Raw genomic sequence first — 13,376 nt, 5'->3', positions numbered from 1 at the left:
ACCTCACCCAACCTCTCAAACTGAAAAACTGCTTTTTTTACGGACAAAGACTGCTTTGTCCGTAAAATCAAGGCATCGCTTCGCCATGCGGAAGTTGATGCAATGGCTGAGGTCCTCACTGTAGATGCCATATTGTTTGGCCTTCTGGTGTTCACCGGTATTATGGGGAACATCATGGTCATGCATACGGTAAGTGGCGCTGCCCTCGGTCCCTGTGTATTTTGCGTATCGCACCCCTCTATACCGGTCTGCTCTGTCGTCCCAGGTGTGCCAGTCCGCCATGCAGAGTCAGTCTCGTCGGATGCCCGCGTCGGACACCATCCTGGTCCACCTGTCGCTGGCCAACCTGCTGACCTCGCTGTTCCGCACCGTGCCCATCTTCATCTCCGACCTGGGACTGGAGGTGACCCTGTCCCCGGGCTGGTGCCGGGTCTTCATGCTGCTGTGGGTGTGGTGGAGGGCCGTGGGCTGCTGGGTGACCCTGGCCCTGAGCGCCTTCCACTGCTCCACCCTGCGGCGCCAGCACGTGGCCTTCGGACCCCTGGCCGTGCAGAAGGAGCGGCGGCGGGTGTGGGGGGCCCTGGGGCTGGTGTGGGGCGTCAACCTGGTGCTCTCCCTGCCGGCGCTGGTGTACACCACGCACGTGCACGGGAACGCCACGGTGGAGCTGATGGTGATCAGCTGCACCACCCGGCCCCTGCTGGGCTGCATCTGGGAGTTCCCCAGCCGGGAGCAGGGCGAGGCGTTCGCCTCCACCTCCCTGGTGCTGAACGAGGTGCTGCCGCTGGTGCTGATGATCTGCACCAACCTGGCCACGCTGCACGCCCTGGCCAAGCACATCCGGGCCGTGACGGCGGCGGGCGGGGACAGCGGGGACATGGACCGGCACCTGGCCAGCGAGCGCAAGGCGGGCCACGTCATCATGTCGCTGGTGTCCCTGTTTGTGGTGTGCTGGGTGCTGCAGGTCGCCGCGGTGACGTACTACAACCACGACGGGGGCCACCACGCTGAGGGCCTGCTGACCGTGGCCCACTTTGCGGCGTCCCTGTTCGTGGGGTTCAGCCCCATGGTGGTGGCCCTTGGACACGGGAAGCTGAGGAAGAGGATTGTGGGTAAGCTGGTCGGCTGCTCGAACGTGGTGAGGTGTCGGGGGCATGAAGGGGAGGACGACGGCGGGGCCGCGGGCGCTGCACAGCAGAAGGAGAAGGGGAAGACTGTCTTTGTGGTGCAGAAGGAAGCCGCGAGCACGAAGGAGAAAACTATGAGTAAAAAATAGTTGTACGAGTCCTACAAACTATAAGCAGTTTGGCTGCAATGTCGCATGTCGAGAAAAAAAAGGAAAAAGTATTAAGTACGATTTGTACAGAATTGTTAAGCTTTTTTGTAGATTGAAAATGAATATGTTTAAGTTCAGGACGGTGGCAACGAGAGGTAAAAGGCTGTTGATTTGGGTTCCGTTCATTGAGACAGAACGTCATTCATTATGTCATTATAATGTGAAAATGTCCAATGTATTTCTCTTCATACTTAAGTCTAAGGCAGAACATTGTAAACTTTATGCCGTTGATTTGGTTAAGCTTAAATGGAAATGACGAGTACATTGTTCAAGAAGCCTGCATGGTTTACTATTAATTTATTAAAACATAATATCTGAAAACATACAATGACAATCGCCTCAAATATATCATAGTTAGAACTGCATTCTATTCTCATGTCTTTCAATTAATGTTACATGAAACGGCCGTGGTCTAGATAAATAACTAATATACCAATAAAATTTGCTACAACTACTTGATTTTTCAGTTTACAGTCGAGGGACTACACTCACAATAACAGAAAACATATATATATATATATATATATACACAGAGCATTTTACGATACAACTTACAATTAGCTGCAAGCAATATGTTTAATATCAACATGTTTTTATTTAAATATGGGGTATAATTACCTTGCACAGATAACTAACACAAAAGATGACAAAGGAATATTATGGAAACTAAATCCTGAATACCTTCGGCCTTGAAAAAAAAATCCTAAAACAAACATTTTCAAAACATAATGAATGTTTGAGACTGTACTTGAAACGGCGCTGTAGGCATGGGCTCTGCCGTCAGGTCATACGAGACTTGTAAAAAACGAACGCAAGCGGCGGTGACCAATAGACAGAATAATGGGCGACATGGCGATGAAGAAAATGTTGGCAAAGCGTGCAATGACCAGGAGGAACTCGGCCGACTGACCGCGGTTGTAGTTGAAGTAGTTGACAGATATTATGCTGGTTCCCCAGGAGGCGATGAAGAGCATAATGAGGGCCAGAATAACCTGGGGGGAGGTGACAAGAAGGGAGGTCACGCCATGCAGAGTTTCTTAACGCAATTATTACGGGATGGTTCATTTATCAATGGACTTTTTTTTTTTTCTATTCATATAGCTCTCCACTTATCCCACCATCTACCCCAGCTCATGCCATGCCACCAGGTGTGGGTGTGATTAGCACGTACAAGACGTTTGGCACAGGGAACCAATGATTTTCATAGTGACATCCCAAGTGGGCGTGTCCACCTCGATGTGAAGCGGAAGATCAGTCTACCAGCCTACCCGATGGACTGTAGCAAACGTTGCTCATCTATCCTTTATATATCTTGGTGGACAAGCCCACTTGTGATGTCACTATGAAAATCATTCCTTCCCTGTGCCAAACGGCTTGTACCAGCTAATCACACCCACACCTGGTGGCATGACATGAGCCGTTTAAGACCGGTAGCCTTACACCAGCATTCATTAGGTCGTTGGTGTCTTACCTGCCGATCCCAGCCAATCACAGCTGCCTTCCCCCCCCCCCGCCCCCCCCCCCCCCCCCGCTCCTCACCTTGGCTGCCCGGCGCTCCGCTGGAACCTTCTTGATGACGTGCACGTCGTTGACCATGCTGCGCATCTTGCTGTGGGCGTACAGGCTGTACAGGGAGCCGGCGTTGGTGAAGGCCATCAGCACGATGGGCAGCGTCTCGTGGATGACCATGGAGATGGTGGCGTACAGCAGGCCGTTCTTCAGGGGGAAGTTCCAGATGCAGCCCAACAGCGGCCGCGTGGTGCTGCTCACCAGCATCAAGGTCTGGGGAGGGGGACGCAGAAGGGGAGAGGGGGAGATGAGGTGACCGACTGAACGGGGGTAAAGAGAGGAAATTTAAAAAAGGTTGGACGCCAAATACAATGTGGGCCTGGGAAGTTTGATGCCCCTTTTCAAGAGACACCGGGATTAAGGATTAAGGACAGGTTGATTTATAGCAGCAAATGCACACAATCACATGTCGACAGGATGACAGATCACTAGTTACCAGGACAACACCCCTCCACCCCCAGCCCAAAGCCGTGAGTGACAGCGGACGGATCACTCCGTAGCCGGTAAACCAATCACCTCAGTGCTGTTCTGGTTGCCGTTGATGGAGAAGACGTGGGCAGGGATGGAGTAGAGGAAATTGAGGACCCAGATGAGCCCCAGTCCGAGGAGGAGGAGTTTGGGCAGTCCCCGGGGCCCATGCAGGTTCCCCAGTGGAGGGGCCACTCTTCTTAAGGTGTGGAAGTGGAAGGCACTCAGCAACAGCGTGGACCACACATTGACGGACCGCAGCCACACCCACACCCCCATGAGAAACTGACAACATTCTTTGGACGAGTATAGCTGAAGGGAAGACACACGGGTTCATATTTATAGTGTTTAAGTATCACTCATGTTGTTCACAAACCTTATGGTTCACCTGTTTAAGCAACGTCAAATGTACATCCAAATTTGAAAATAAGACTAATTCGGTCATTGTGGTTCTTATAACATTTACAGAACAATATGTATTGCAGTGGCAGTTGCACCCCCCAAAACAAACATTTCAAAAGTACCTCTGGTGTTTAAGTAGTTCAATGAAAACATCCTACCGCGATTCCAATGTCTGAGATAACGAGCAGAGCGTTCCTCAACACAGACACCATCAGGTTGGACACCGCCATGTTGATGATGATGATGTCCGAGTTCCGGCCCACGCCGGGGTTCATCAGCACGCTGTGGCCGATGACTCCGATCACCGTGGTGTTCCCCACGATGCCGAACAGCACCAGGAGGATGTAGAAGGTGGTCTGAACGGGAGACGCGTCTGTGCGCAGCCCCATCCCCACCAGCTCTGCCTCCGCCTCAGACATGTTTTGGTTTGTTAATTCAGAGCTTTTTCCCAGGAATAAAAAAAGACAAACTAAAAGGGTTTCACCTAAGGGTTAGGTAAAACTAAGTATAATCGATGGCACGCAACACACACGCCATGTCGATGACCTTCACTGTTGAACGTCAGTGTTCGATTCCCGGTCCCGCCTCGCTACGCATCAGTGGGCCTACCCTGCTGATCATCCTTGGGTGCTGCTCCTTGATCTCTGCCCCTCCCCATAACCCACGCTATATAAGGGGGGGGGGGGGAGGGGGGGCATCCATTCGTCACCTGACAAAATTGACGGCATTGGTGCTTTTTTCATTTGATTTCGTTAACGATGCATGCAATACCCCCAGGTAGTACCTGAGCATCACAGAGCTCCCACGTATCGCTAGGATCAGGTTCACAGCTCCCAGGGGACTAATCAGTACAACCTCGACATGCTTTGTTTGCAGACACATCCCAAACTTTGTGTGGGTGCATGTGCTTACACATTATGTTGAGATCAATAAATACTTTTTGTATTAATGGTGCCAGGATTTCTATTGAATTATCATGGGCTTTTGTGGAGTATCTACGAAACACTTTTGTTGTGCGCCATGTTGTGGGCAATAGGTCTCCACAGCATATGATGGTATGGTAGTACTGAAGACATCCAGCAAGAAGACTTTCAAAAACTCATTTTATAACAACTTTAAGCCACCTTAAATGGCTTCAATAGAATACAATTGTGGGTGAATTTGGGGTGGCATAATGGAACTCCAACGGGAAACGACATGAATGATGATTATAAAAAATATTGTATTTAAAAAGTCATGATGATCACTTTTGTCTTTGAGCGTTTACAAAAAAGAAAATGCAAAGAGGAACAAAAAAAAAATGCAGCACGTAGCAGGAAAAATAACACTATAAAAACATAGTCAGACCCTGAAAAAAACAAAAAAACAAAAAAATCCCAAATCATAAACCCTCGACCTCCCCGTGGCGAGTCCAGTCATCTCCTACGCGAGTGTTCCTCCCTCCGTCCACGACCCTTCTCTGCTCCTCTGCGACTCCTCTCCCCGTCTCGCTCCCTGTACCGCTCCCGCTCCCTCTCCCGCTCCCTGTGGACCGCGTGCTTCTTGCGTCGTAGCGGCGAGGCGGAGCGAGAGGCGGACGAGACGCTGCGACTGCGTCTACAGAGAGGAGAAGGGGTTAACGACAGACTGACTGAGTCGACCAGCAATCGCACCCAACCCAGGCCTGCATGTTTACCAGGAGCCACTGTTCTGAGCCCCACGGTGTGCGCTACACTGTGGGGGGCCCCTGGGGGCGTGACCCTACCTGCGCTTTGGAGGACTGGGGGGTCGGCTCTCTCTCCTCTCGGCGCTGCGACTTAGTTTGCTCTTCCTGATTAACACACAATAGTCACATGAAAATAAAGGAATGAAAGTGACCTGCACTGTAAAGTGACCTGCGGTGTAAAGTGACCTGCACTGTAAAGTGACCTGCAGTATAAAGTGACCTGCACTTTAAAGTGACCTGCGGTGGAAAGTGACCTGCACTGTAAAGTGACCTGCAGTGGAAAGTGACCGGCACTGGAAAGTGACCTGCAGTGGAAAGTGACCTGCAGTGGAAAGTGACTTGCATGATAAGTGACTTACATGTTAAGTGAACTGCATGTTAGGTGAACTGCATGTTAAGTGAACTGCATGTTAAGTTCAATGTGAAGTGAACTGCATGTTAAGTGAACTGCATGTTAAGGTCAATGTGAAGTGAACTGCATGTTAAGTTTATTGTGAAGTTACCTGCACATTAAAGTGAAATGCAATGTAAAGTGACCTGCACTGTTAAGTGAACTGCATGTAAAGTAACTTAATGTAAAGTGACCTGCACTGTCAATTGAAATGCGCTCTAAAGTTCCATTGCAACAACTGCCAAAGGAAACAAATAAACTCACCCATCTCCATTCGCTAGTTTTCGGCAGGCATTTTTTAGGGCAACTTTTGACACAGGAGATTCATGACCGGGATTTGGCACAGCAGGTGACACTAAAAATGATTATTAAAAACAAAAAAGCAATTTTAGAAATCAATGAATTCATATCATGAAGGATATCATTATATCATTTTGTATCATTCTCGAGGGCAGAGCAATGCACTTAAGATGCTTCTATTCGATTATATTCCCTTAACAATGTATTTATGTCCACCACTAAAGCGGGCCACAAGCCCTAAAGCTCAATCTAAACAATCCAAAGCCCGGCTCCAGCTACGGAACAAAGACCCAAGCAGGCGGACCAGCTGAATTGGATTATACACCCAGTGCAGCCAACTCGGGTCAAAGGAAATTCTTGCGTTACCAGTCCATCATATTGAAACCGTATATTTTATATTAGGTAGAGAGACCCAGAACAGATAAAACACCGCTCCTGTGGAGACGGCGGTGCCTTCAACCTCGGTAGCACGAGGGTCAGCTCATGAAGAAAGAGACGCCGGCAGCGGTCCATCCACCATACCTGCTTTGGAGGCGGGGGAGAAGTTAGCGGGGCTGTCGAGGGTGGGCGTCCCGATGGACAGCAGCACCGTGCCCGCGGCCTTGGCCTTGGCGGCCACGGCGTCCATGGCCTGGCGACACTTGTCCACCTGCAGCAGCAGGGCGGCCAGGGACACGCTGGGCAGCGCGTACAGCCGCAGGATCCTCCGGCAGATCTCCTTCAGGTCCTCCTCCGCCGAGCCGAACAACAGGAACCAGGCGGGCTGCTCTGGCAGAGGTATCTGTTGGGGGGGGGGGGGGGGGACACAGCATGGGTTTGGTTAGATGCACTTTGTTTAGCGCCGAGAGGGAACGTCAGATTGGTCACTGGTGGTGACCACCACCTCACGGAGACACGTGGAACACGTCACACTCCAAAGGGCTAGAGCTCAACATGCGACAGGTGAGGAGGTAAAAAAAACCACTGGGATAAGACCTACGATCTCGGGGCTAAAACAGTAAGAAAGCTTACCCTAAACATATTTTTACATTTTATTGTCGGTTAGATGCATATTTATCTAGAATTTATATTTTTATGTATTTGTGTTTGCATACATGGCTCTTTTTTTTTGTTGTATACTTATGTTACAGGCTTGAGCTGAGCAACAAATAATTCCCCCCAGAATCAATCATAAAGAAATTCATCAGTATAATGTGGAGAGTCCTTATCTTTATAACTGATGTTATAACAGCATGTGAAATACTTGTAACTGACCTGTAAAGCTCTGGCTGACAGGTAGATACAGGCACAGGCGACCGTCTCAGCACTGTACCTCAGGAAAACGTCTGTCCGCAGGCTATCGTTCATGTAGTTCCTGATCACAAATAAACCAACCATTAAAACACAAGCAAGAAAAAACTAATATTTGAGTTCCAAGATGCCTCTGCAAGGTGAATAATGATTTACATAGCTCTGGAGGATTGTTTTTTGTAAAAGCATTCCTTCACTTAAAAACTGAATCAAAAGATATTATATCAAATGAACCAAAACAAACACATAATATTAAAGTCTATAGTCATAGACCTACCAGGCCATTTGAACCAGGGGAGTGTTCTTCTCACACTCCAGAACCTGAAGGTACATGACTATTACCTGTAAAGAGTGACACAGCAGGCCGTTAGAAAGTAACAGAGATACGTGATGCACTGAAATGAGAAGCCAACAGCAACAATGACAAAAAAAAAAAAATCGGTGATGCATAGAGCTCACACCTGTTGTTAAACAACAAACCGCAACAAACCTGTTGGTCTAGCTGGTAAACCTTTTGAAGAATCATGTCAATGCATCCAACGCCAGAAGGTTAATCGCAAACATTTTGATTGAAAATATACGTATGAGGCATTAATTAGTGAATAATAGTGAGTAGAAACGTGTGCAGAAGCAATGTTTCCCACACTTGCCTTGTGGGGGTGCTTGACGTGCACACAGAAGCCCAGCTCCTTCAGAACCCTCCTTTCCGTTTTGATCACCTGAGCCTTAGTATTGACATACGCGGCGTCCAATGGCAGCGGCGGACGTGTTCTGTGGACCAGACAGCAGAAGCCCATCGAAGGGGGCGGGTTCTAAGAGGGATGCTAAAGACCTACTAAAAACCTGAAGCCAGGACAGGGGGTACAGTGCATAGTAGGTTAGACGGTTGAAAGGGTGATGGAATTGGGAGGAGTTTGTCTAGTTAGAGGCATGTTAGTATGCATAAAGTATACCATAAACTACCCATTAAACACTGGGGAAAAGGGTAAGTGGCTGGAAGCTTGTGATACTGGCATCAAGATGAAAAAGTGCCTTTGTGGTCAACTCTCAATCCTTTTTCATGACGTCTGTCAGACTACTTTTACGGAGGACGGAGATCTGGTTCAGCCAATCGGAGGTTTTCAAGTTTGGTTTGCACCAAGTGAATTTTTTACGGGCTAACATTTGGCTGAGCCAGGTTGAAACTAGGGCTGCACAGTTAATCACATATTCATCAAATTCCAGATTAAGCCCATTTCAAATAGTGTGTATGTCTGTTCCATTCAAATAAAATTACTAACTGATATAACTCAATTGCTTACAATTGTTTCCACAGAATATTGAATGAATCGATAATCTGTTTACCATACTGAATAGGGCTGGGTAAAAGAAATCGATTTAATCGGTTTCATTTAAATTTTGCAATGTCGATTCATAGGGCATGAGATAGATTTTTATTTTTTTGTTTCGTTACCATTAATATTAGTTTTGCACTTTAATAAACAATGCCAATTTGCAGTGATGGAATGTTGTAGTTCAAGTACTTTCAAGTAACTTTCACTTGCAATTCCTTTCTAATTTCAAAATTTCACTTTTGAGACTTGACAGTTTTGTTTACAGCTCAAGTTTAAACTGTCCAATTTACAAGTTTGCACTTAAAACCTGTTGTTGAAGATGAAGAGGAGAAATAAAGTACATTGTCTTTTGTAAAACAGTTGAGCCATTTCATTATTTAAGAGCAGATTGAATCGAATCGTGATTAATCGATTCAGAACCTTATGAATCGAAATCGAATAGATTTAGGAAATTGGCCACAATACCCAGCCCTAATACTGAATAATCACCATCACAAATCGGGCAATATAATCGCAATTACAGTTTTTGTCCAGACTGTGCAGCCCCAGCTGGAGCACACATGTCCGGCAGAAGAGAAGTCTTACCGGCCCCCTCTGCCCTTCTTCAGATGGTGAAACACGTTGATCACGTCTCGTATCCGGCGCGGCTCCTCCTCGATCTTAGAGGAGAGGTGTACACACGCCATGGCCACCATCTGAGGGACAAAATAGACAAGACAACGGCAAATGAGTCCGGCCCCACAACACCCTCACAGTGACTAATTTGACAATCAAATGAATCCAGCGTACCTCTGCACAGTGTCGGACGAACGATTTGCAGTAGAAAAATCTCTGGAAGAGAATTTGTCCCGTGGCCATCGCTACCTGTGTTGAGGTAAACAGAGAGTTTAGGAGCAAGACAAGAACATCACACTAAGCAGGGCATTGCTGGATCTTGCCTACATCCATGGGATAAAGGTTTGTATCTAGTAGAAACTGTGTCCTTTGTTCTATGCTTACAAAAGATGACCTCTCGTCTCATTATTCCTAAACATTACTCATGTATACTAAAGTCATCCATAGGCTTCCTTCGACATGACAGTCTAGCTACTGGTTAGAACACTACTAATAACCATGACACACACACAATGTTTTTCCTCAAGTCCTCTTCATGTTTCCGTTAGGTATTATGAATTGAATACACCATTAATCAGGGTCTCTGAGTACTTAGTAGGTCATTTGTCTGTTTGTAACTATTGATACACACTAGTCATATCACGTGGCTGGTTTTAGTTCTTAACTTGACTCCTTTGTTACAAAGTGTCGTTGCTTGCCTTTTAACAACGCCCTTACAATGATTAATGTGGATATTATCTAATAAACCTGTTCCTTTACAAATGAAACAAACTAAATTCGCTTTGTTTAGAATATGGGGAACAGTATTCAATCTTCACTAAGAAACAGCGCGCAATGGACGGCGGCTCTGTTGTTATTTAGTGTTCGACAACGAGAGTTTGTATGGCTAAATAATTTGACTAAAGGACCTGTTACACTTTAAAGTAAACCCTACCATGAACACTTTGATGTATGGATTGAACATGAACACACGCGTAGGCCCGTGATTTACGTATTTTTTCACCAACCTGTGGAAGTTTGAGCAAGATGCCAGCGGCTTGGATCAACTCACAGCCGCGCATCCTAAGCTGCTCCTCGGCGATCGAGGTCAAGCCATGGTCGGCGGACGGGCTGCTCTGTAGCCGCTCCGCTGGCACCCGGCAATTATCTAAAGTTAAAGTAACGCCGGAATAAAGTTTATCTCCTATTAGAACACCTTCTCCGGGAATCCTTAGATCGCCAGCAGCCATGGCATATTTTTTTAAAATTGCGTTGCGAGAACGGAGCTCTGAGGACATCCGTTTTACAACCGCAAGTGCACTGCTTGAATTGGGCAGCGCCCCCTAGTGTGTTGGTGGCGGTGAAACAGAAGCAAAAATCCAGTTCCTCTCGGTAAATGATGGGAACTGTTGACCGTGTTTTAAACAGACGCACAATCTTAAAACATCATCTGAAGCCCAAAATAAATGTAGTGAAGGGGAACGAATACAATCAAACAAATTAAAACAAACAAATTATACATAATTTTATTGAGTTAGTTTAATTTCTTTACATTTCACTGATTATGACAAGAAAAGCAGCATAACATTTCACCACTAGGTGAAATCAAGTATAGGTAAAATACTCAAACACAGAATTGTATGCAATACAGAATAAATACTGTCAATAATTTGAATAGCATTTTACATTATATCATATGATAAATGGACCATCAGTGTTAAATGAGGAGAAAATAAGCCTCCTTAGATAAAAGTGCATCTTTAAAGCCTTTGAAAATGTCCATTTATTGCATCCTCTTCACATCATCAGGCTGATTGCAGGAGACTCTGGCTCTCGTTCTTAATTCAGTGATTTAGATCAAAAAATAAATAAATAGAAGAAGACAGAGACTGGATGGGGGGGTGATTACTTTTGAGTACATGTCCTGCTGGATATAATGAAACCGGGCTATTGAGTGTGTCCGAATAATCACATTTATTAAAACAATGCATGCATCAGTGAATTTGATGCTAATTATGTGTGTGTGTTTGTGTGTCTGTATGTGTGTTTGTGTGTCTGTATGTGTGTGTGTGTGGCTGTGTATGTATGTGTGTGTCTGTGTGTGTGTGTGTGTGTGTGTGTGTCTGGTGTCTGTATGTGTGTATGCATGTGTGTGAATGTCTGTGCATAGGTCTGTGTGTGTGCAAGTGCATTCGATCTGTGCATGTGTGTGCGTTAATGTGTGTTTGTGGGTGAGTATTGATGTTTGTGTGTGTGTGTTTCTGTGTGTGTGCGTGTGAGTTTGGATGTTCGTGTGTATGTGTGTGCGTGCGTTAATGTGTGTGTGTGTGTGTGTGTGTGTGTGTGTGTGTGTGTGTGTGTGTGTGTGTGTGTGTGTGTGTGTGTGTGTGTGTGTGTGTGCACATGCATGTGTTCGTCCGTATGTGTGTGTGTGTGTGTGTGTGTGTGTGTGTGTGTGTGTGTGTGTGTGTGTGTGTGTGTGTGTGTGTGCGTGTGTGTGTGTGTGTGTGTGTGTGTGTGTGTGTGTGTGTGTGTGCGGCTGGGCTCCGGTCCCCAGACCCCCCGGTCCAATCACCCCCCGGAGGTGCAGCACAGTCCGTCCCCGCGGCCCGAGCGGTAGACGGGGGAGACACACACGCGGGCGCAACCGCCGCCGGCCACGTTAGCTAGCTGCGCCGACAAGGTCCCGGCGCCCACCTGCATGTACGACATGGAGGTCCAGGCCCCCGCGGGGGTCCCTGCCTCCCAGCTGAGCCAGTAGCCCCTCAGGCTGTCCGGCTGCCCGGAGGGGGCCCTCCACCTGGCCTCGACCCCGGCTCCATCCAGGGGGGTTAGCAGGAGTTCCTCCAGGGCTGGGAGGGGTGCAGGCACTGGGAGGGGGGAGGGAGAGGGAGGGGGAGGGAGGGAGGGAGGGAGGGAGGGAGGGAGGAAGGGAGGGAGACAGAGGACGAATCACCTGGTGGAAGAGGTCTCTGAGCTCCATGAACGTACAGACAGAAACAATGCAGTAGGAGGAGAATTTACATAACCAGAGGATTAAGTAAAAAATTGACAAGCAATAAGCAGAAAAAGGCCCAAATGGAGGCAGGGAAGGCGGTCTGATAATATTTAAGCCGTGAGGCTTTTAATATTTCGTTTTTCATATTAAAACACGACTGCCTAGGTTTGAAATAAGGCTGTTTCCACTGCAGGCCTATATTTCTTATGAGTGACTACATTTGTATTCCATCCATTCTTTCTAATCCCTTATTTCAAGGCGCCCACACCGGATTACTAACACCCAAGAAGCACCCAATTATGTTTTACCCCCTAGGTCCAGGAAATGAACGCTCTATAAGGAGGACAGAAAAGAGAATAACACAAAAAAAAACAAGGCACAGACACAAGCATGCATCATCTGTTCAGCAGGGGGGGGGGGTGGACCAGACCTTCCTGAGTGCAGGCCTTGACAGACATGGCTCTCTCCCCGCCTGTGGTGTGCAGAGCGCTGACGGTCACCAGATACTGAGTGTCTGGCTCCAGTCCAGCGAGCACAGCGGAGTTGCGGTGGCCCTCCACCTCCACGGTGCTTACGTGTCCGCCGGGAAGCACTGCGTACTCCACCCTGTAGCCCTGGACGTGTCCGGGCTGTAGAGGGCCCCAGCTGACGTTCATCTGGTGAGGGCCATAGGCCAACACGGAGACCACAGATGGACCCAATAACTCTGAACACGAGGGAAGGAAAGGGAGAAAAAGACGAAAGCGTAAGACAGACTGCGAGGCCGTGCGCAATGTGGACCCATCAAGCTAGCGGGGGATTGTTTGCTGTGATTGCCCCATCCGCACATGCGGATAATGGGCAGTGAATGCACAGTCAAGCACCCTGTAGTTTTTAATCTGGCTTACACCATTAGAGTGGTAACTGGAAATCGATTGAAGCTTAGTTTCCGGAGGTGTCTCGCCCACTGAACGCCTACCTCCAGCCAACCTGTATCTATAACTCTGTTC

At 47.6% G+C, this 13,376-nt stretch overlaps 4 protein-coding genes across 5 annotated transcripts in view; 1 reads left to right on the top strand and 3 right to left on the bottom strand.

Moving 5' to 3' along the window:
* ora4 (olfactory receptor class A related 4) lies at positions 1-1,276 on the top strand. The gene is made up of 2 exons (XM_030374691.1): positions 1-189; positions 266-1,276. The coding sequence occupies exons 1-2, from the start codon at positions 103-105 to the stop codon at positions 1,274-1,276; spliced, it is 1,098 nt and encodes a 365-aa protein (XP_030230551.1). The 5' UTR covers positions 1-102.
* A 340-nt stretch (positions 1,277-1,616) lies between these two features.
* ora3.1 (olfactory receptor class A related 3, tandem duplicate 1) lies at positions 1,617-4,737 on the bottom strand. Its single transcript, XM_030375305.1, has 4 exons — positions 3,934-4,737; positions 3,422-3,685; positions 2,876-3,118; positions 1,617-2,328 (listed from the first exon to the last, which is right to left on the bottom strand). Exons 1-4 carry the CDS (start codon positions 4,192-4,194, stop codon positions 2,122-2,124), a joined length of 975 nt encoding a protein of 324 aa, XP_030231165.1. The 5' UTR covers positions 4,195-4,737; the 3' UTR covers positions 1,617-2,121.
* A 124-nt stretch (positions 4,738-4,861) lies between these two features.
* On the bottom strand, positions 4,862-10,738 carry LOC115557441 (cyclin-L2). 2 transcript variants are annotated; one of them, XM_030375288.1, is made up of 10 exons: positions 10,418-10,738; positions 9,585-9,659; positions 9,381-9,490; positions 8,112-8,232; positions 7,739-7,803; positions 7,426-7,525; positions 6,694-6,952; positions 6,136-6,226; positions 5,520-5,585; positions 4,862-5,371 (listed from the first exon to the last, which is right to left on the bottom strand). In XM_030375288.1, the coding sequence occupies exons 1-10, from the start codon at positions 10,685-10,687 to the stop codon at positions 5,191-5,193; spliced, it is 1,338 nt and encodes a 445-aa protein (XP_030231148.1). In that variant the 5' UTR covers positions 10,688-10,738; the 3' UTR covers positions 4,862-5,190. The 2 variants fall into 2 exon arrangements, with proteins under 2 accessions (XP_030231148.1, XP_030231149.1); XM_030375289.1 differs by lacking the exon at positions 5,520-5,585.
* Positions 10,739-11,858: 1,120 nt separating this feature from the next.
* The window catches only part of LOC115557104 (von Willebrand factor A domain-containing protein 1), a 6,811-nt gene continuing 5,293 nt past the window's right edge, over positions 11,859-13,376 (bottom strand). Inside the window, exons 4-5 of the mRNA XM_030374690.1 lie at positions 12,818-13,093; positions 11,859-12,259 (exon numbers count right to left, since the gene is read on the bottom strand). Coding sequence (XP_030230550.1) covers positions 11,961-12,259; positions 12,818-13,093 — 575 coding nt within the window. The 3' untranslated portion in view covers positions 11,859-11,960. The remainder of the gene's footprint in view (positions 12,260-12,817; positions 13,094-13,376) is intronic.

The sequence above is a fragment of the Gadus morhua genome, chromosome 13, assembly GCF_902167405.1.
Source record: "Gadus morhua chromosome 13, gadMor3.0, whole genome shotgun sequence".
Lineage (NCBI taxonomy): Eukaryota > Metazoa > Chordata > Actinopteri > Gadiformes > Gadidae > Gadus > Gadus morhua.
The sequence above is the reverse complement of the archived record's forward strand: the minus strand, read 5'-3'. Positions and strand labels throughout refer to the sequence as shown.